Raw genomic sequence first — 14,642 nt, 5'->3', positions numbered from 1 at the left:
TTCACCAGAGATGTGTTGTGCCGTGCCGTGCCGTGCCAAGGAAGGCCAGACATGATGAGAGAAGCTCCATCGCCTAGAGGTGGGGCTCAATTCATAGGGGAGTGGTTGCTAGAGCCAAGCAGACAGCTGTGCTGCAGTGGGGCTCCTCCACAGCCTTAAGGCATTTATTTTAAGCCATTAACAAAACATGTTTTTATGCCCATTAGATTCACTGGTAGATAGCAATTACAACATGTCCTATTAGCCACGACTATCATAAAAAGTCCAAAATGCAACATTGGACTATGAGCCTGCTGTGAGAGGGAGCAGCAGAGAGGTAAATACCGTTTTTGCGCTTGGTTCGAATATTACTCGGCACGTGGGGCAGCGGGATGTCTCGGCATACTGATTTTTTTAATCATAATAAGTCAACTTTGATGCTGTGAGAGGCTTTATTGGATATCCAACAGATAAAGACAGTGTTGCTGCGCAGCATCTATCTGAGTAATTAGGATTGGAAGAGGGTGTGGGATGTGTGTGTGTGTGTGTGTGTGTGTGTGTGATGGGTGACAGCTGATAGACAGAAAAAGAAACAACAGCGATAACTAAAGCAAGAGCAACTTTTGGTGAGTGCCAAAACGTCTGTGACAGAAGAGCATTACGATTGAATCCGAAAAGTACAACTCCCCTGAGATCATTCATTTGGAAAAAAAAAAAGCTATAATACTCTTATATTAGATTGAACTCGCATCAAAACGACTCGGATGTTCCGCTTTCTTGTGAGCACTTATTTGGCGTTACGTCACACTGACGTTAAAATAGATGCGCTTCGAAGCATTTGCCCTCTTGCAGCTGGCACACTTGTCAGAACATTGATGTCATGTCATGTCATTCTACTCACTAGTGCAGGGTTGGTCTGGCTGATCAGCATCACCACGATAGTAACCGTTGCGACAGACACAGATGGTGGCGGCCTCAGCAGTGGAGCGACTGTTGGGAGGGCACTGAAGACACAAACCGGGGCCCTGCGTGGACTTGAAAGTACCCGGCGGGCATGCTGGAAAAAGAGAAAGACTGGGTCAAGGTAAAGGAAAGAAGAGAAAAAAAAAAGGAAAAACAACTTGTATGTACAACTTTGTACAAGCCCCATTTTCTGCCACACAAGATGTTATAGACGTTTGGAATAAATAAAATAATTCAATAAAAAAATGATCATATATCAATAAAAAAACAACGACACTATTTCGTTTAAAACCAACAATGATTTGATCAACGATATGGTGAAAAATCCTATTTAGGTTCCCGTGAGCAAAGTAAGGTTTTTGGTATTGTCTAGTTGTCTTTCCAAACAGAAAAAGACACATTGCAGTCAAATCTAAAAGAAGGTCGAGACAGTCAGTATTATCCTTCCTATTTCCAAGCCATCAAGTCAATGGCCACAAACAAAGCCAAAAAGCAAAGTAAGGTAGTCACTGTCTCATCATCAGATTTGCATCGACACGCAGCAGTGACATTGCTTTGTTGGCACAATGACTATTAGATTATGACTGGCCTCCCGCGGGACCACCGTACTTTCCGCCGGCGGCCTGCCGTCAGTCAGCTGTGGTGGATTTAAAGAACGCATTAGCCCTTAATTCCAAAAGGCCACCGTGGAGGACAGAGATTATTGTGGATGATACGAGTGCTGGAATGGAGGCAATAACCTCATTTGTTTACCGTCACATCCCGAAAGAATGCAAAGCGGAGACGGGAGCTGCGCGGAAGGAATTAGCGACTGTAATACATGTTGAACGGTTTAGTCGCCTCCTGAGCTGATGATGGAGGACTCAATGACGTTGCAGAAACGTCATGATGAATATCTTACTGATCCTCCTTTGCAACTCTGAGGTCTTGATCTTGGCAGACAAACTTTTAATACCAGCCACCGGCCCGACTTGCGGTCACAAAACATTTCTCAAACCGAAACGACGAGACCCCGACAAGCACAAAGGGCTTCTAAAAGAACCTGCGCTGAGCTGTGAGGCAGATTAAAGCTGGGCTTCACAAGGAGCAAAACCAACTGCATTGCCGCGATTGCAGCCCAACAGGAGCACCAATAAGCGTGTGCATCGTCTCACAGGAAAGCCAGCATCGTTTTTGCTTGTGCGTCGATGGACGTAATTAAAACACATTTCACATGACGCAGCTCCTAATACAAGAACATTGCGCTTGAGACTGACATCGGCCGTGTGGGGAAAGAAAGCGCTGCCATAGCAATAACATTGAGAGCTATCCAGATAATCAAATGCAGATCAAAGATGTTGGTGACATTGGAAGAAAACAAATGGATTGTGGTGTTTGTTTAATCGGCGCTAAATGCATGAACACGTGGCATTCTTCTCAGCTTCCAAAGTGGTTTACAGGCAGACGTCTCACCGTCCACAGAAGGAAGGCAGAAATACGCTACGCTCACTTCACGTTTGCTGGAAATATGAACCAGTTAGTTCATGAACTTTCTTTCATTGAACTTGTTCAGGTACAAGTTTGACCGTAACCATGGCTTTGCTATGGCGTTAGCAACGCTTCCTGAACACAGCCACATCGGCCGAGGAATTCTTAAAACTGGCTTTGTGAAAGTACCTCGAAGCAAATTTTTGCAAGCAGAAATACTCGCATCTTCTCAATCAAATGCAATCTTTGGAATGGAGAGGATGAGGCAAAAAGTGTGGTCGACTCCTTTTGGATAGGCGCGACTTTTCGGCTCAAACTTGACAGATTTCATTTGCGGCGTTCTTACAGCTAAGGTAAGAAGATTCCAACAAAGGAGCTGAGGCCCATTCCCAGAATATGCGCATGAATGGAATCCTACGCTTGAATTCATTTCAGCGCTGATCACTGATCTGCTTCACAGAGCATATATTTGCAGAATATTTGGAGCAGAAAGAAAGGGCCGAGAGTTCTTGTCCCGTGTGGACCACCGGTCACTCACCAGCTGCGTTGGCTCTCCGACACAGGCAGGATGAGGATAGAACATGAGATCAACAAGCAATTAGTCTCCCCTGTGCTTGAATAAGCCACAAGTGAACTGGCTGCATCCAGAAACACAACATTCCTCTCTTTCAAGTGGTCTCCACAGAGATCCGCCAACACGCTCCTGCTTTCCTTTGTCTTAGTTCACCGCTGCCCCCCCCCCTGGCATATTTTTGTCTGTCCCACCGGTAAGGTATTGTTTTCTCTGCTCTTGTGCCTTTTCCTTTCTTGTGGTTTGGCTCTCCTTTGCGTCCTTGTTAGGTTGACCCCACGTGTCGCTATCAAGAGGGTTTGCACACAAGCAGAAAAAGGTTTGTTCGTTTTGGAGCCACGCTGGCCACTCCCCACAACCTAACCGTGATAACACCAGCCTGACCTGACCTGACCTGACCTGACCTGACCTGACCTGACCTGACCAGACCAGGTGTGATGTGTCCCTGATAGCTAAACAACATCGACTCCAGATGCCAGAAGGCAGCTTGTTCCTTCACCTTTGCTACTCGACAATGATGTATTGGTTTGCCAATAGCTACCTGTTCTACATAACAGCATTAGCGATGAGAGTGGGGTTTCCGACAGCGGGCTTCCACAATAGCTTCTGTGCCCAACCGGGTGTTGGGCTTCAGAGGGTGGACTGGCCCGTATTCTTGCCGAGCGTATAATGAAGTGCACAATGCGGGCCATGCATCATACATGGAGGCACCGTGTCACGTTGCCCGCGCGCCTTCACAATGTGCCGTACGGGCCGGTCCTAAGAATTAGAATTCATTGGAGACGTGGGATTTATAGGTCGAGCAGAATAAGAATTACATTAGGCTGTCATAGAAGAATAAGCGGGCGCGTGGAGGATCAAATGAAAAATTGCACTCGAGAGTCGGGGGGCAGCCAGTGAAAAGGATTATGAACAAGATGGCTTTGGAAATGGCTTTCCTGCTCAGCCCAATCAAGGTTACAGGACACAGACTTCACCCTCGTCTGACTCGTTCCCGTGGCATAGCTTTAAAGTCGCTTAAAATACGGGAACTCCCAGCGTGCATTTATAATGTGGGCTGGGTCATAGTCCTCAGCATAGAGCCCCACAAACACTCCCATGATTAGGTTAAGACCCCAGTTGACCCCTACTTGACTTTTTGGTACTTTGTCACCGGACGAGACAGCTCTACCGCTCAAAGCACAAGAGGGTGCATATGTGACGAAGAATCATTATTTGGCAGTTTGGTCGTCAAAGAGGGGGGGGGGGTGCTCTGCAGCTATTCCTAAGCACAAGCGGCGGTAGAGCCCATTGGTATTCAGGCTTCCTCTTCATCTGTCACCGCTCATTTTCCTACCACCATCCACGTAATGAGATGCGTCTCCAGCCCAGGTGTTCATTTTCTCTTCAAGGTCATCCAACGGCACCATGTTTCTTTGAGTCAAAGCCAGGTTTGAAACAAAGGCTTGTCAGAAACCATGCAAAATCCCCACAGGCTTTTTAAAGCAAGGCTACAAAGTGCCTTTTAATGGTGAGGCGTCCAATGAATTGCTCACATGGGTCAACAGGGACCCTGGAAGGACACTTCAGCCTGAATGCTTCCAACTTGTCACGCAAGCCACCACTACTTTGAGGGTTTGGTGGTGACATCATTTGGCAAATCTGGTCAGCGTCCATCTCTTCTAGCCTCCCTCATCACCCCCTGATCTCTGACAAAAGAAAGAAGGCAGGCCTGAGAGATTTGATTGGGAATAAAAGGATGATTGAAAGTAGTCCTTCTTCTTTTCTGCAGAGGGGTTCCTCCCACAGACCACTCCCCCGATCGTTAATCATCCATCCGTCCGTCCGTCCGTCCGCCCGCCCGCCCGCCCGTCCATCCATCCATCCATCCATCCATCCATCCATCCATCCATCCATCCATCCATCCATCCATCCATCCATCCATTCTGGCAGACCCCTCGATCACACCCCAACATGCAACGGCAACAAACCCATTTTGTGCGTCAGTAATCCTCCCCAAACACAACTCGGTCCTCCCAGCTTACAACTTGTAATATGGCAGTATCTAAAGCTGCAGAAACCCCGTGAGAACGTCAAGGTATCATCCAATTAGGCTTCAAACTGTGCCAAAGTGTATTTCTGGCTTTTCTGCCATCGTAAAAGAGGCACTACATCAGAAGCATAAGACGGAAACGAGAGTAAAGGGGCAGACAAGAGGAAAGCCTTGATGGTACACATATCTCCTCTTATGTTGACATAGCGGTCGTTCATTCACCCATTGGAACAACCACGAACAAAATGACTGTAAATGACTGAATTCAATGAACATTCAACTGTTCACTGTGAGTTTCTATATGTTGCCATCATTTAGCAGACAGCAAGAACCCCATTGGCAGATGGTTGCCATGGTAACCTCACAGCCAGTATTCTTTATGGCCCACACTATCTCTTTTGAAGAGGCAGGAGGCGATGACATGACCAGCAGACTTAGACTAAAAGTACATTCAGGAGTTGTGCATGTGTGTGTGTGTGTGTGTGTGTGTGTGTGTGTGTGTGTGTGTGTGTGTGTGTGTGTGTGTGTGTGCGTGTGCGTGTGAGCGTGTGAGCGTGTGTCTGCAGCACGAGCGTGATAACAATCAAGAGCAGTAAATAATCTCTTAGCTGTACACAGCCACATCACGACCCAGTGTTGAGTTGGTACTATCTGGCCCTGGCACACTGGATTAGGCCAATTTTATTTGCGGGGGTCAGCAATGCAAGGCACAGAGCATATCGTGCAGATAGAAGGGCGGCCAGAGAGAAGAGATTTTGAAAGCGTCTTTGGTATTCAGGGACACAACTCAGTGGCAAACGTTTGCTGGCTATAGCAAAAGAATCTAGGTTGTCCAAAAAAATGGGTGGGAGGGAGCATGCGTATCGCACGTTCTGTTTCGCTCATATGAACAAACCACCCACCGGCTGATCATTGAAATGCTTCGAGAGTAGCTGTCTTCAAAGCAGCTTAAAGTAAGCATGTATGCGGAAATTCCGGAGCCCCTGGGCTCTGGGTTGAACACCTGCTAATGAGACCAATGAAGGAGAACGGGCAATTAAGCACAGCTAAAAACAAGCAGAGAACAATGACACACAGTGGCAAACCAACGTCCCTTCACTGTTTACCAGCCGTAATTTGATTCCTAATTGAGCGTATGTAATTCACTGTTTCCACAAAAATATTCTGGCATCCACGGTTGGATCACAAAGCTGAGCGCCGGCCGCTTATTCCTGCCTCCGGTCATCACAGAGAGTGTCACCATGGGAGACTTTTCTCATCAGCCAACATGTCTACCACCGATAATCCATTTGTTAGCGGCCGCATGTGGTGATGCAATAAAACACAAGCCGCCGCCACCGCCCCCCCAAAAATGTGCTCAGGATCTGCTATGGTGTTCAACTTCTGAGCATATGTGCCCATCAGACATTTCAATTTCAAACTGTAATCAAGCTGGATTGTACCTGCAAGTATATTTCAATTGCACTGACGACAGGTGAGTGTGTTCATGAAAAATTCTGTTCCATCTCATGACTGAGCAGAGACTGATGCCACCGGTTGGCACGCAACACACCTGCAAGACCAAGCCATCCAAAGGTTAACGGAAAGCGCGGCTTATCTATCTATATTCATGTCCTATTTTACATCAGGATGACCTCTTCATAACCTTATCAGAAAGCGCTAGCCTCCTCTGGAAAAACAGACACACCGTAACATTGAGGTGTGGTGCTGTGTGTGTGTGTGTGTGTGTGTGTGTGTGTGTGTGTGTGTTTGTGTTCCACCATTACCCTACCTGTCCAAACCTTGCCAGCACTGACCTTATCTGTCAGTTTCAGTCAATATGAAAGCTGAAGCTATGACACAGGCAAAGATACATTTGTTTTGTGTGATTGCATGTGTCTTAAAAAAACAACAACTACAACAAAAAACATTGGCAGATCTTCTGACTACACCTTCATATTCGCTTGGACTGACGAAACACCCAGGTTGCAAATATTGATGGAGAGCTCAGTGGCCTAGTGGTAGAGTGTCCGCCCTGAGACTGGAAGGTTGTGGGTTGAAACCCCGGCCGGCCGGGTCATACCAAAGACTATAAAAATGGGACCCATTGCCTCCCTGCTTGGCACTCAGCATTAAGGGTTGGAATTGGGGGGTTAGATCACCAAATGATTCCCGAGCGCGGCACCGCTGCTGCTCACTGCTCCCCTCTCCCCCAGGGGATGGATCAAAATCACACGGGGATGGGTTAAATGCAGAGGACAAATTTCACCACACCCAGATGTGTGTGTGACGATCATTGGGACTTTAACTTTTTAACTTTAACACGTGACAGACAAATCTGTCGGTCAAGAAAAACAACCAAAGACCAAGTCGATCATGATGATCATACATTTTGCCATGCTTAGCAATCTCTCGGTCCACCACTTGTAACGTAATGACGTGTTAATTAATCACAAGTAACACGGTGGAAAATGTGACACCATTCTCTATGCTCCAAAGTGATTTTTAAGATCTTAATTGGTGTAATTACAGCATCTTTCCAAGATTGAATGTGAATTTGCTCTGGATTCATTTGATGATTCCATTAGTGGTTCTGTGGTGCCAAGTTTGTCTGGTTTTAAAGGCCATGCAAAATGACATTTAGCAGATGATGGATGCTCTTTGGGTGTGTGTGTGTGTGTGTGTGGGCGTCACACTTTCAGCTCTTCTCATTAAGCGTCATGACATTGTGGACTTTTTGAAAGACATCTGAGAATTAGGGCAAACAACTTCATACGACCTACTGGGAACGCGGATTTGCTCGACAAATGGCAGACGGCCATTTAAAGACGAGGTTGACAAAGCTAGGACATGTTTGTGCGCCTGGGTGGATGAGAGAGGGATCTTTTTTTTTCGTTATCAGTCATGAAATCAAGCCACAAATAGTACTGCAGACTGTACATACTCTCTGGGCAGGACATTTTGGATTAGCAGCAAATACCCCCCCCCCCCCTCGCCCCCTCCCTCCAGATTGGCACCATCACAGAGGTCCCAGATTAAATGCCATACCCACTTTAGCACAGATGGCTTGGAAATAAATCATACCATCCCTACACACACATTTCCACCACACGCACGTGCGCAGGTGATATATATACGTATATAACAGGTTAGCACAGCAAAAGACTAAAGCACCTGTGCGGTTGACTGCGTCTACTCTTTGTATTTCAATGACTGAATCAATGCTTTGAAATTGATTGTGGCTGAGCACGGGCCAAGAGATGTTCCCCCTGGCTCGCTGCCCTGGCCCGCTATTGATTAGATCGGAGAGCCAATTGCTTTCACACTGGATTTAGGGGTTCCGCCACAGTGCGCAAGGAGAGTGAACAAGAAGAAGGAGCTACAGAAACAGTGTTTGAAAGAAATGTGGCCTTTCATACACACTCACAAAGTGTTCAAATGTAGCCAGGAAGAATGACAGTTAACAAGGCACGAGTGTGTTCGCATCGTTATCGCATGCCAAAAGAGAGCCGATAGATTTTAGAATTTGGAAACATTTCACATCCAATTTGTTTCATTTCCATTCAAATTTGGCAGATTCTGTGTGTTAAATTTAGAAGACTTTTTATTTTTCTCCTGACAAAAACCCTAAATTTGTTATGATGCGCTTTAGTCCATTTGGATTTTTTACCGTGAGAAAATACATTCAACCGGGAGTGCCAAACAATTGGGACCTTCTCTTATGTTTACCAGCTAGCGTTATGTTAACCATGTCATGGCTTCACCACCCAATCACCTTCCCCTCGCCATACAACAACGTCCTTCTCTATGGAATAAGAAGGAAGGAAGGAACGGGGCTTAGAGCCCCCCCCCCCCCCCCCCCCGATCTCAGCTAAGGATGTGCCCTTTTGTCCGGCTAAGGCCCCTCTCTCAAATCATTTCCACAATGGGGGGGTCTTCCAATCCGGTTTAAGAGTTTGTGCCGACGAGGGACCCGGCGGGCAGGAATAGCAGCCGGCCGACGTGAACGAGGGTCACAAGAGGGCCCCTCGCCCAAACAGATAGCATTAGTGGGGTAAAAGTTCCATCGAGCGCACATTGGGCTATTGTGCCACTCCGTCGGTGGCTGCTCTCCTAGTTGGAGCAGAAGTAAAACAAAAGGAGCGGGGATGATGTCTGAGATTGTCTGCGAGACGCTTGCGACGAGTCCAGATCGAGAGACTGGAGGCAGGCGCCAATGTAAAGGTCATTTTCCAAAGAAGTTAAAAAGTGAAATTGAGTGTATGAGCATGTGCGCTTTTGTGTCCCTATCGCTCAGCCTCGGCTTCATTCCCCAAAGGGTCTTATTACGCTCGCTGTTGGCTCCGACACAAAAGCCCTATGGCCGTGCACGCAGCTTCCCCCGGAGAACATTGGAGACGCAGCAAATCCATTTGTTTGTCAGCTTTTGCCTCGATTGACACTCTGCATAATCAGATATGATTCTCTTTGGAAAGCACGCCATTGTGCTCATGCAGACGGGCCTCTGCTTCTATAGTAACATTAAGATAGCATCTTTGCCGTTTCCGAGCGGAGCTGTTTGGTATGAAACAGTCCGAAAACAGTCTTTGACATTTTCTTACCCGCCTCACTTTCGAATCAGACATTTTAGTCAGTTGATTCCCACGCCTACGCGGGGATGCTGCTGGAAGTTTTCGAATGATATTCAATTGCTTTGAAAAAATGTATCTATCTATGCCAGCCATGCGAAACAATAAAAATGTCATTCGTCACCATGCACACATCAAAATAAGTCACAGCTTTCTGCGGTTAGATAACCGATTGCGAAACACCGCCGCCTCAAGGTGTCCTTACTTTGATTTATTTTGACGACTAATCCGTAATGAGCAACACATTAAAATGCACGCAAGAGCGTGCTTGTGAAATTGCGTTGCGTGCAACATAGTATCAAGCGCTCATCCCCACCATGCTGCAAACAGAGTGAATTGAATTTTCCGTTGGAAATTGCCACTAAATCGAATCTGTACACCTTCATTAAAGGCCTGACAAAATGTCACTCAGCTCCTCCTTTTAATGATCTACGTCTGAGCCTGTGAAAACACTCCAGCTAAGTTGTAGTCGGATAGGATACGTTAGTTATATTAAATGATGTTCAATTCAAATTGAGCCTCACTTCATTTAAGCTTCTAAAGTGAGTTGGGCTCCTTGGTGTTGTATTTAATTAGTTAGCAGAACACGGAGGGATCAGATCACGCTTTGATTAGCTGTCAGTATCGTATTTGGACATTAAACTTAATTAAGGTTGATCCCTTGGTCTTACGCATTCCCCGGCACAAATTGCCAAACAGAGCTCATGTTTGAAAACGAGAAACGGAACACTTCTCCGTCTGGTCTTGTTTTAAACTGCTCGCAGAGAAACGCAATGCATGCTACTCAGGGGAATAATAGCGGTGAAGTCTGCTCCTGTTATTGAAAAAGACGCCTTGTGAACAAACACATCGGGAAGCAGACGATTGGCGCGCGCACGCAGAATTATTCAATTTAGAAGCTCTTTTAAGAGACTTCGACGGAACATTTAAAGCTAAATCCGTTAGCCGACTGTTATCTGACTGTTGACGAGCTCTCGCTGCATTTAGCCCAGCAAATGTAACAAAAAACGCTGTCGGACCGACGATGATTGCAATGCAATTCGAATGAGATCCTCAACCCAGGAGTTAAACAACACAACCTTGAGGTGGCCACATTCATCTCTGTGCTGCTTACTTCGAAGAGCAAGGGGAGGGGGGGAAGACACTTTCCTAGAACTTGAAATGGAACCTCCCTCCCATCAAACAAAACAAGTCCGGACGTTTTACCAGTACGACAGCAAGTATCGACGGCGACCGCTAAGCAGAAAAGGCAAATGAGGGTTAACGAGGGGGTCTGGTGGAGATGATTCAATTCCCATGTTGTGGTGGCCAAAGTAGATCAAAAGACATTTGCTTATTGTCTTTGTGAATACAAAATATTCCGCAGTAACGTCATTGTTCAGAATCACGCTGAACTAAGGCTTAAGTGATCTTAAAAGTCATTCGTTCTGGTTTCATTTGCCAAAGGAGGAGGAAAAGACACAACTATTCCTCATTGTTATTTTGCTGACGGGATACAGACATTTTCGATCGTCTTTGCTGCATCCTTAATTATGCGGTCGCATCGCGAAAGCACAAAGGCGCCAGTTTGATTGATGGAGGTCAGCGACGAAGTGAGAGGGTGATGCAGAGCCCCTGGGCGCGGTGGGCTTTTGTGTTAAGGCAATGAGGGCCGCGTCGGCAAATTAAGCAGAGTTGCGGCCATCTGCCCAGCGCGAGGGCTCTTTTGTGCATCGCAGCGTCCCCCGGAGGAGACCGGAGGAGAGGAAAGCAGAGGAGAGGAGAGGAGACGAGAGGAAAGCAGAGGAGAGCAGAGGAGAGGAGAGGAGAGGAGACGAGAGGAAAGAAGGGCAGCCGAGGTAGAAAACAGAAGCCAGGCTCAGGGAGGGGCAAACTCAGAGACGGATTGGAGAAGCACGGTTGCTTTTAAAGGCTAAAGTATTCCAAGTGCAAAAGGGTTCAACCAACAGGTACCATGAAGACAATCCAAGTTGGAGCGTGTGTTGGGGGTGACAAAGAGCACTGGATGTGGCCGCTACTTCTATTATGATGGGGACAAAAAAGCTCCCCTCACATCATTAGCAGCTAGCGTCCATGACTGTGGGAGCAGCGCATCTGTGTTTGGGGGCCATTACGCACGCACGCTCGCTCCGGTCCCCACCGTTCAAAGAGATGCTCTCTGCCTTCCCTCTATTCAAACTATTGACAGCCAAGGAAACAAGAAGTTTTCACCTCTCTGCTCTTTTGTACACCAAAAGGCGGCAAATTAACGGGGGAAAACACCAAGGGCTTTGATGACGATGAAAACGTCAGCCGTGTGCTGTAGCCTTTGCGGTCACCAATATGGGGGGATTTTTCTCCTCGGTCGTATGGGTATTTCTGCTTCTTTCCACATTCCCCCCCAAAAAATAAACAATAGAAGCATTTATTGAATGTGTTTTGCTTTTGCCGTTGTTTGTGAGACTTTATCCACAAAAAGGAGCAGCACTATCAAGAGCTATTAAGAGACCGAAAACAAGTCTAGTAGTTCATTCAGTGGTTAACAAACTCAGGAAGACAAAATTGGCCTCCTCCAAGGTGACTTAGTTCGTCCCAACACAGGATGCTTCTGTGCAAAGTCAACTCAGCGAAGTTGACAAGGCCAATTGGGCGGGAATTGGCTCTAATAGCTCAGTGGGACTTTGCAGGCCCCCTCAGCCAGCCAGCCAGCCGGCCAGCCAGCCAGCCAGCCAGCCAGCCAGCCAGCCAGCCAGCCAGCCAGCCAGCTAGCCAGCCAGCTAGCCAGCCAGCCAGGCTCCTTGCAATCAGGAAAGACATATTAAGAAGTCATCGGCGCATTGCTGGAGTGGACACAGCCAAAGTTGAACCTTAACCAAATACTTGGTTTGGTTAAAAGCGCCCAATACGCAAACGCAAGGGCGCTGCTAATCTTTTGAAGAAGTACATGTGTTTATGAGAAAGTGTGCCTGATGATGGCAGCCATTAGATAGGAGTAAGGTAGCCATGATAAATGGCCACTTAGCCCAGAGAAGCACACTTGCTCAATGGGCTGTGAATCTCCTGCTGCCACCGTCAGCCGGCAGAATGTGAAATAAAGTTATTTGAATATTTGTAATATTAATGTGCCAGCATGTCAAAAGCCCACTGGCGCCTAACAGGGAGAGGAAATACGCACTATATACCTAGTAAGTGTATTCCCATTGCTCTGTAGGCTTGTGACACTAAAAAATGAAAAGTAAAGAAATATGTATCGGGGATAAGGTATCGGACGCTCCATGGATTGCTTGTCAGATGGACTTCATTATTAAGAAAATAATGTCAGTCTATGGAAAGTGATAGAGTGAAAATGGATAGTAAAGATTGAACAACAAATATTTTGGCACTTTTAAAATGTTAATTCAAAACAATCATGAAACAAGAAAAACAAATTGGAAAAAAATGTGGATACTCTGGTCAAATCTTCACCATTGCGAAGGGACGTCAAAGTCAGAAATCACATCTAGAAATGATGCAGACAAAATAACTCGACCTCACACAAATTCAGAAAAATGACCCACAAACCTTTGACACGCACACGCACGCACGCACGCGCACGCACGCACACGCACACACACACACAATGACATTTTGGATGTGGCCCCAGTCAATTTACCAGCAAAGTGATCAAATTGCTTCCATAGCCAAAAGGGACAATGCGCGAAAGAAAAGGAGTGGGTGGGCTGCCCAAATTGCTTTGGGTGAGAGCTGCTAATGAGGATGGCACGCTGGCATCATCGCGACTGAGCAACAACATGACACACCCACACCCACACACCTAACATGCAGACGCCATGATACCTGCCACTAATTCAAACATATAGATTAGCTAAAGTGCACTAGCACGGCCTACGTGACGTACGAGCTGAATTCATTCCACAGCTAAGATTGATGGCATGAATGTGTTCCACAAAAAACAAGATTTCTCCTCATAGTATTCTCCTTTGGGAGAGAAGCAGAAATAGGAGCGAGTGAAACTTCACAGCAGGGTGTCGACTTGCTGAAGGTGCTTAACAAAGGGCGGCCAGGGGATTAGTGGGAAAACATACAGTTCATCCATCTTTCTGAAAGATAACTCTTTTCATTGCAGGGCCTTCAGGGGCTCTGTATACACTGCACACAGCAAAGCGTACACAGTGCTTGCTTGCTTGTTTGCGCTGGCGGTGTTGACAGCGGTGGCCAAGCTGACACGAGCTACACTAAGAGTCCAAACTCCCACCAAAATGCCAATTACTGTGCTGCACAAAGGGGAGTTGTACAGAGGCGCTAGAAAAGGGAGGGGGGATTTGGCATGCTACGGAAATCAACATTTCATCTTAATTAGAAACATCGCCATCCTATAATGAAAATGGAGAGAGCGACATTCGTGAGGGAGGTTTTTTTTTTGGTATAACTCAAAAATGAGTCACAGTCTATCTTAATGCGGACGTGTCCCGGGTTCCAATCCCAATGCTTTTGATTCACGGGATCCATTAGAATAGAATATTGACATTTGGAATTCACAAGTGGAACAACAGGCCTACCATTTAAGACTTGATGTACAAAGTAAGACACAGGATCAAATACGAGTCCTGCTCATTTGATGTGATCACAGCAAAAAAGCATGATTAGAAAGAAGTCTTGAAAAAAGCCAGATTTTCTTTTCTCCCCAATTTCTCTCGTAGCGTCTGGTTTCTGTGTACATATACTGATAGAGCCTTTCTGAGGCATGATCATAATGAAGAAGAAGAATCATGTTGGGGTTAGGGAAATCGAGCAAATTCTTAACTTGGCACTGAAATCACACAAAGAATACGTCCAGAGATGAAATCCCCTACTCTTGACAAAAATGTCTTCCCTGAAACGAAGTCAAACAAAATGAATTCAGTAACATGTAATGGAATACAGACAAGAACGTTTTCAATTGAAAGTCATTTCACAGAAGTGTGAACTTCGTGTGGGCGCAGCCATAAACACTTTGCTTTGTAGATTTGCGTTGCTTTCATATCTGTGTATTGATCACGGCCAA

At 46.3% G+C, this 14,642-nt stretch overlaps 1 protein-coding gene across 5 annotated transcripts in view; it reads right to left on the bottom strand.

Annotated features, from left to right (window-relative positions):
- The window catches only part of LOC119137326 (ephrin type-B receptor 1-B), a 96,332-nt gene that overhangs the window by 34,058 nt on the left and 47,632 nt on the right, over positions 1-14,642 (bottom strand). For all 5 annotated transcript variants that reach the window (XM_037276566.1, XM_037276562.1, XM_037276565.1 and 2 more), the window contains exon 4: positions 881-1,036. In XM_037276566.1, the coding sequence (XP_037132461.1) occupies positions 881-1,036 (156 nt within the window). The remainder of the gene's footprint in view (positions 1-880; positions 1,037-14,642) is intronic.

Source organism: Syngnathus acus, chromosome 17 (genome assembly GCF_901709675.1).
Source record: "Syngnathus acus chromosome 17, fSynAcu1.2, whole genome shotgun sequence".
Classification (NCBI taxonomy): Eukaryota; Metazoa; Chordata; class Actinopteri; order Syngnathiformes; family Syngnathidae; genus Syngnathus; species Syngnathus acus.
Note: the sequence above shows the minus strand (reverse complement) of the source record. Positions and strands in the feature narration are given on the sequence as shown.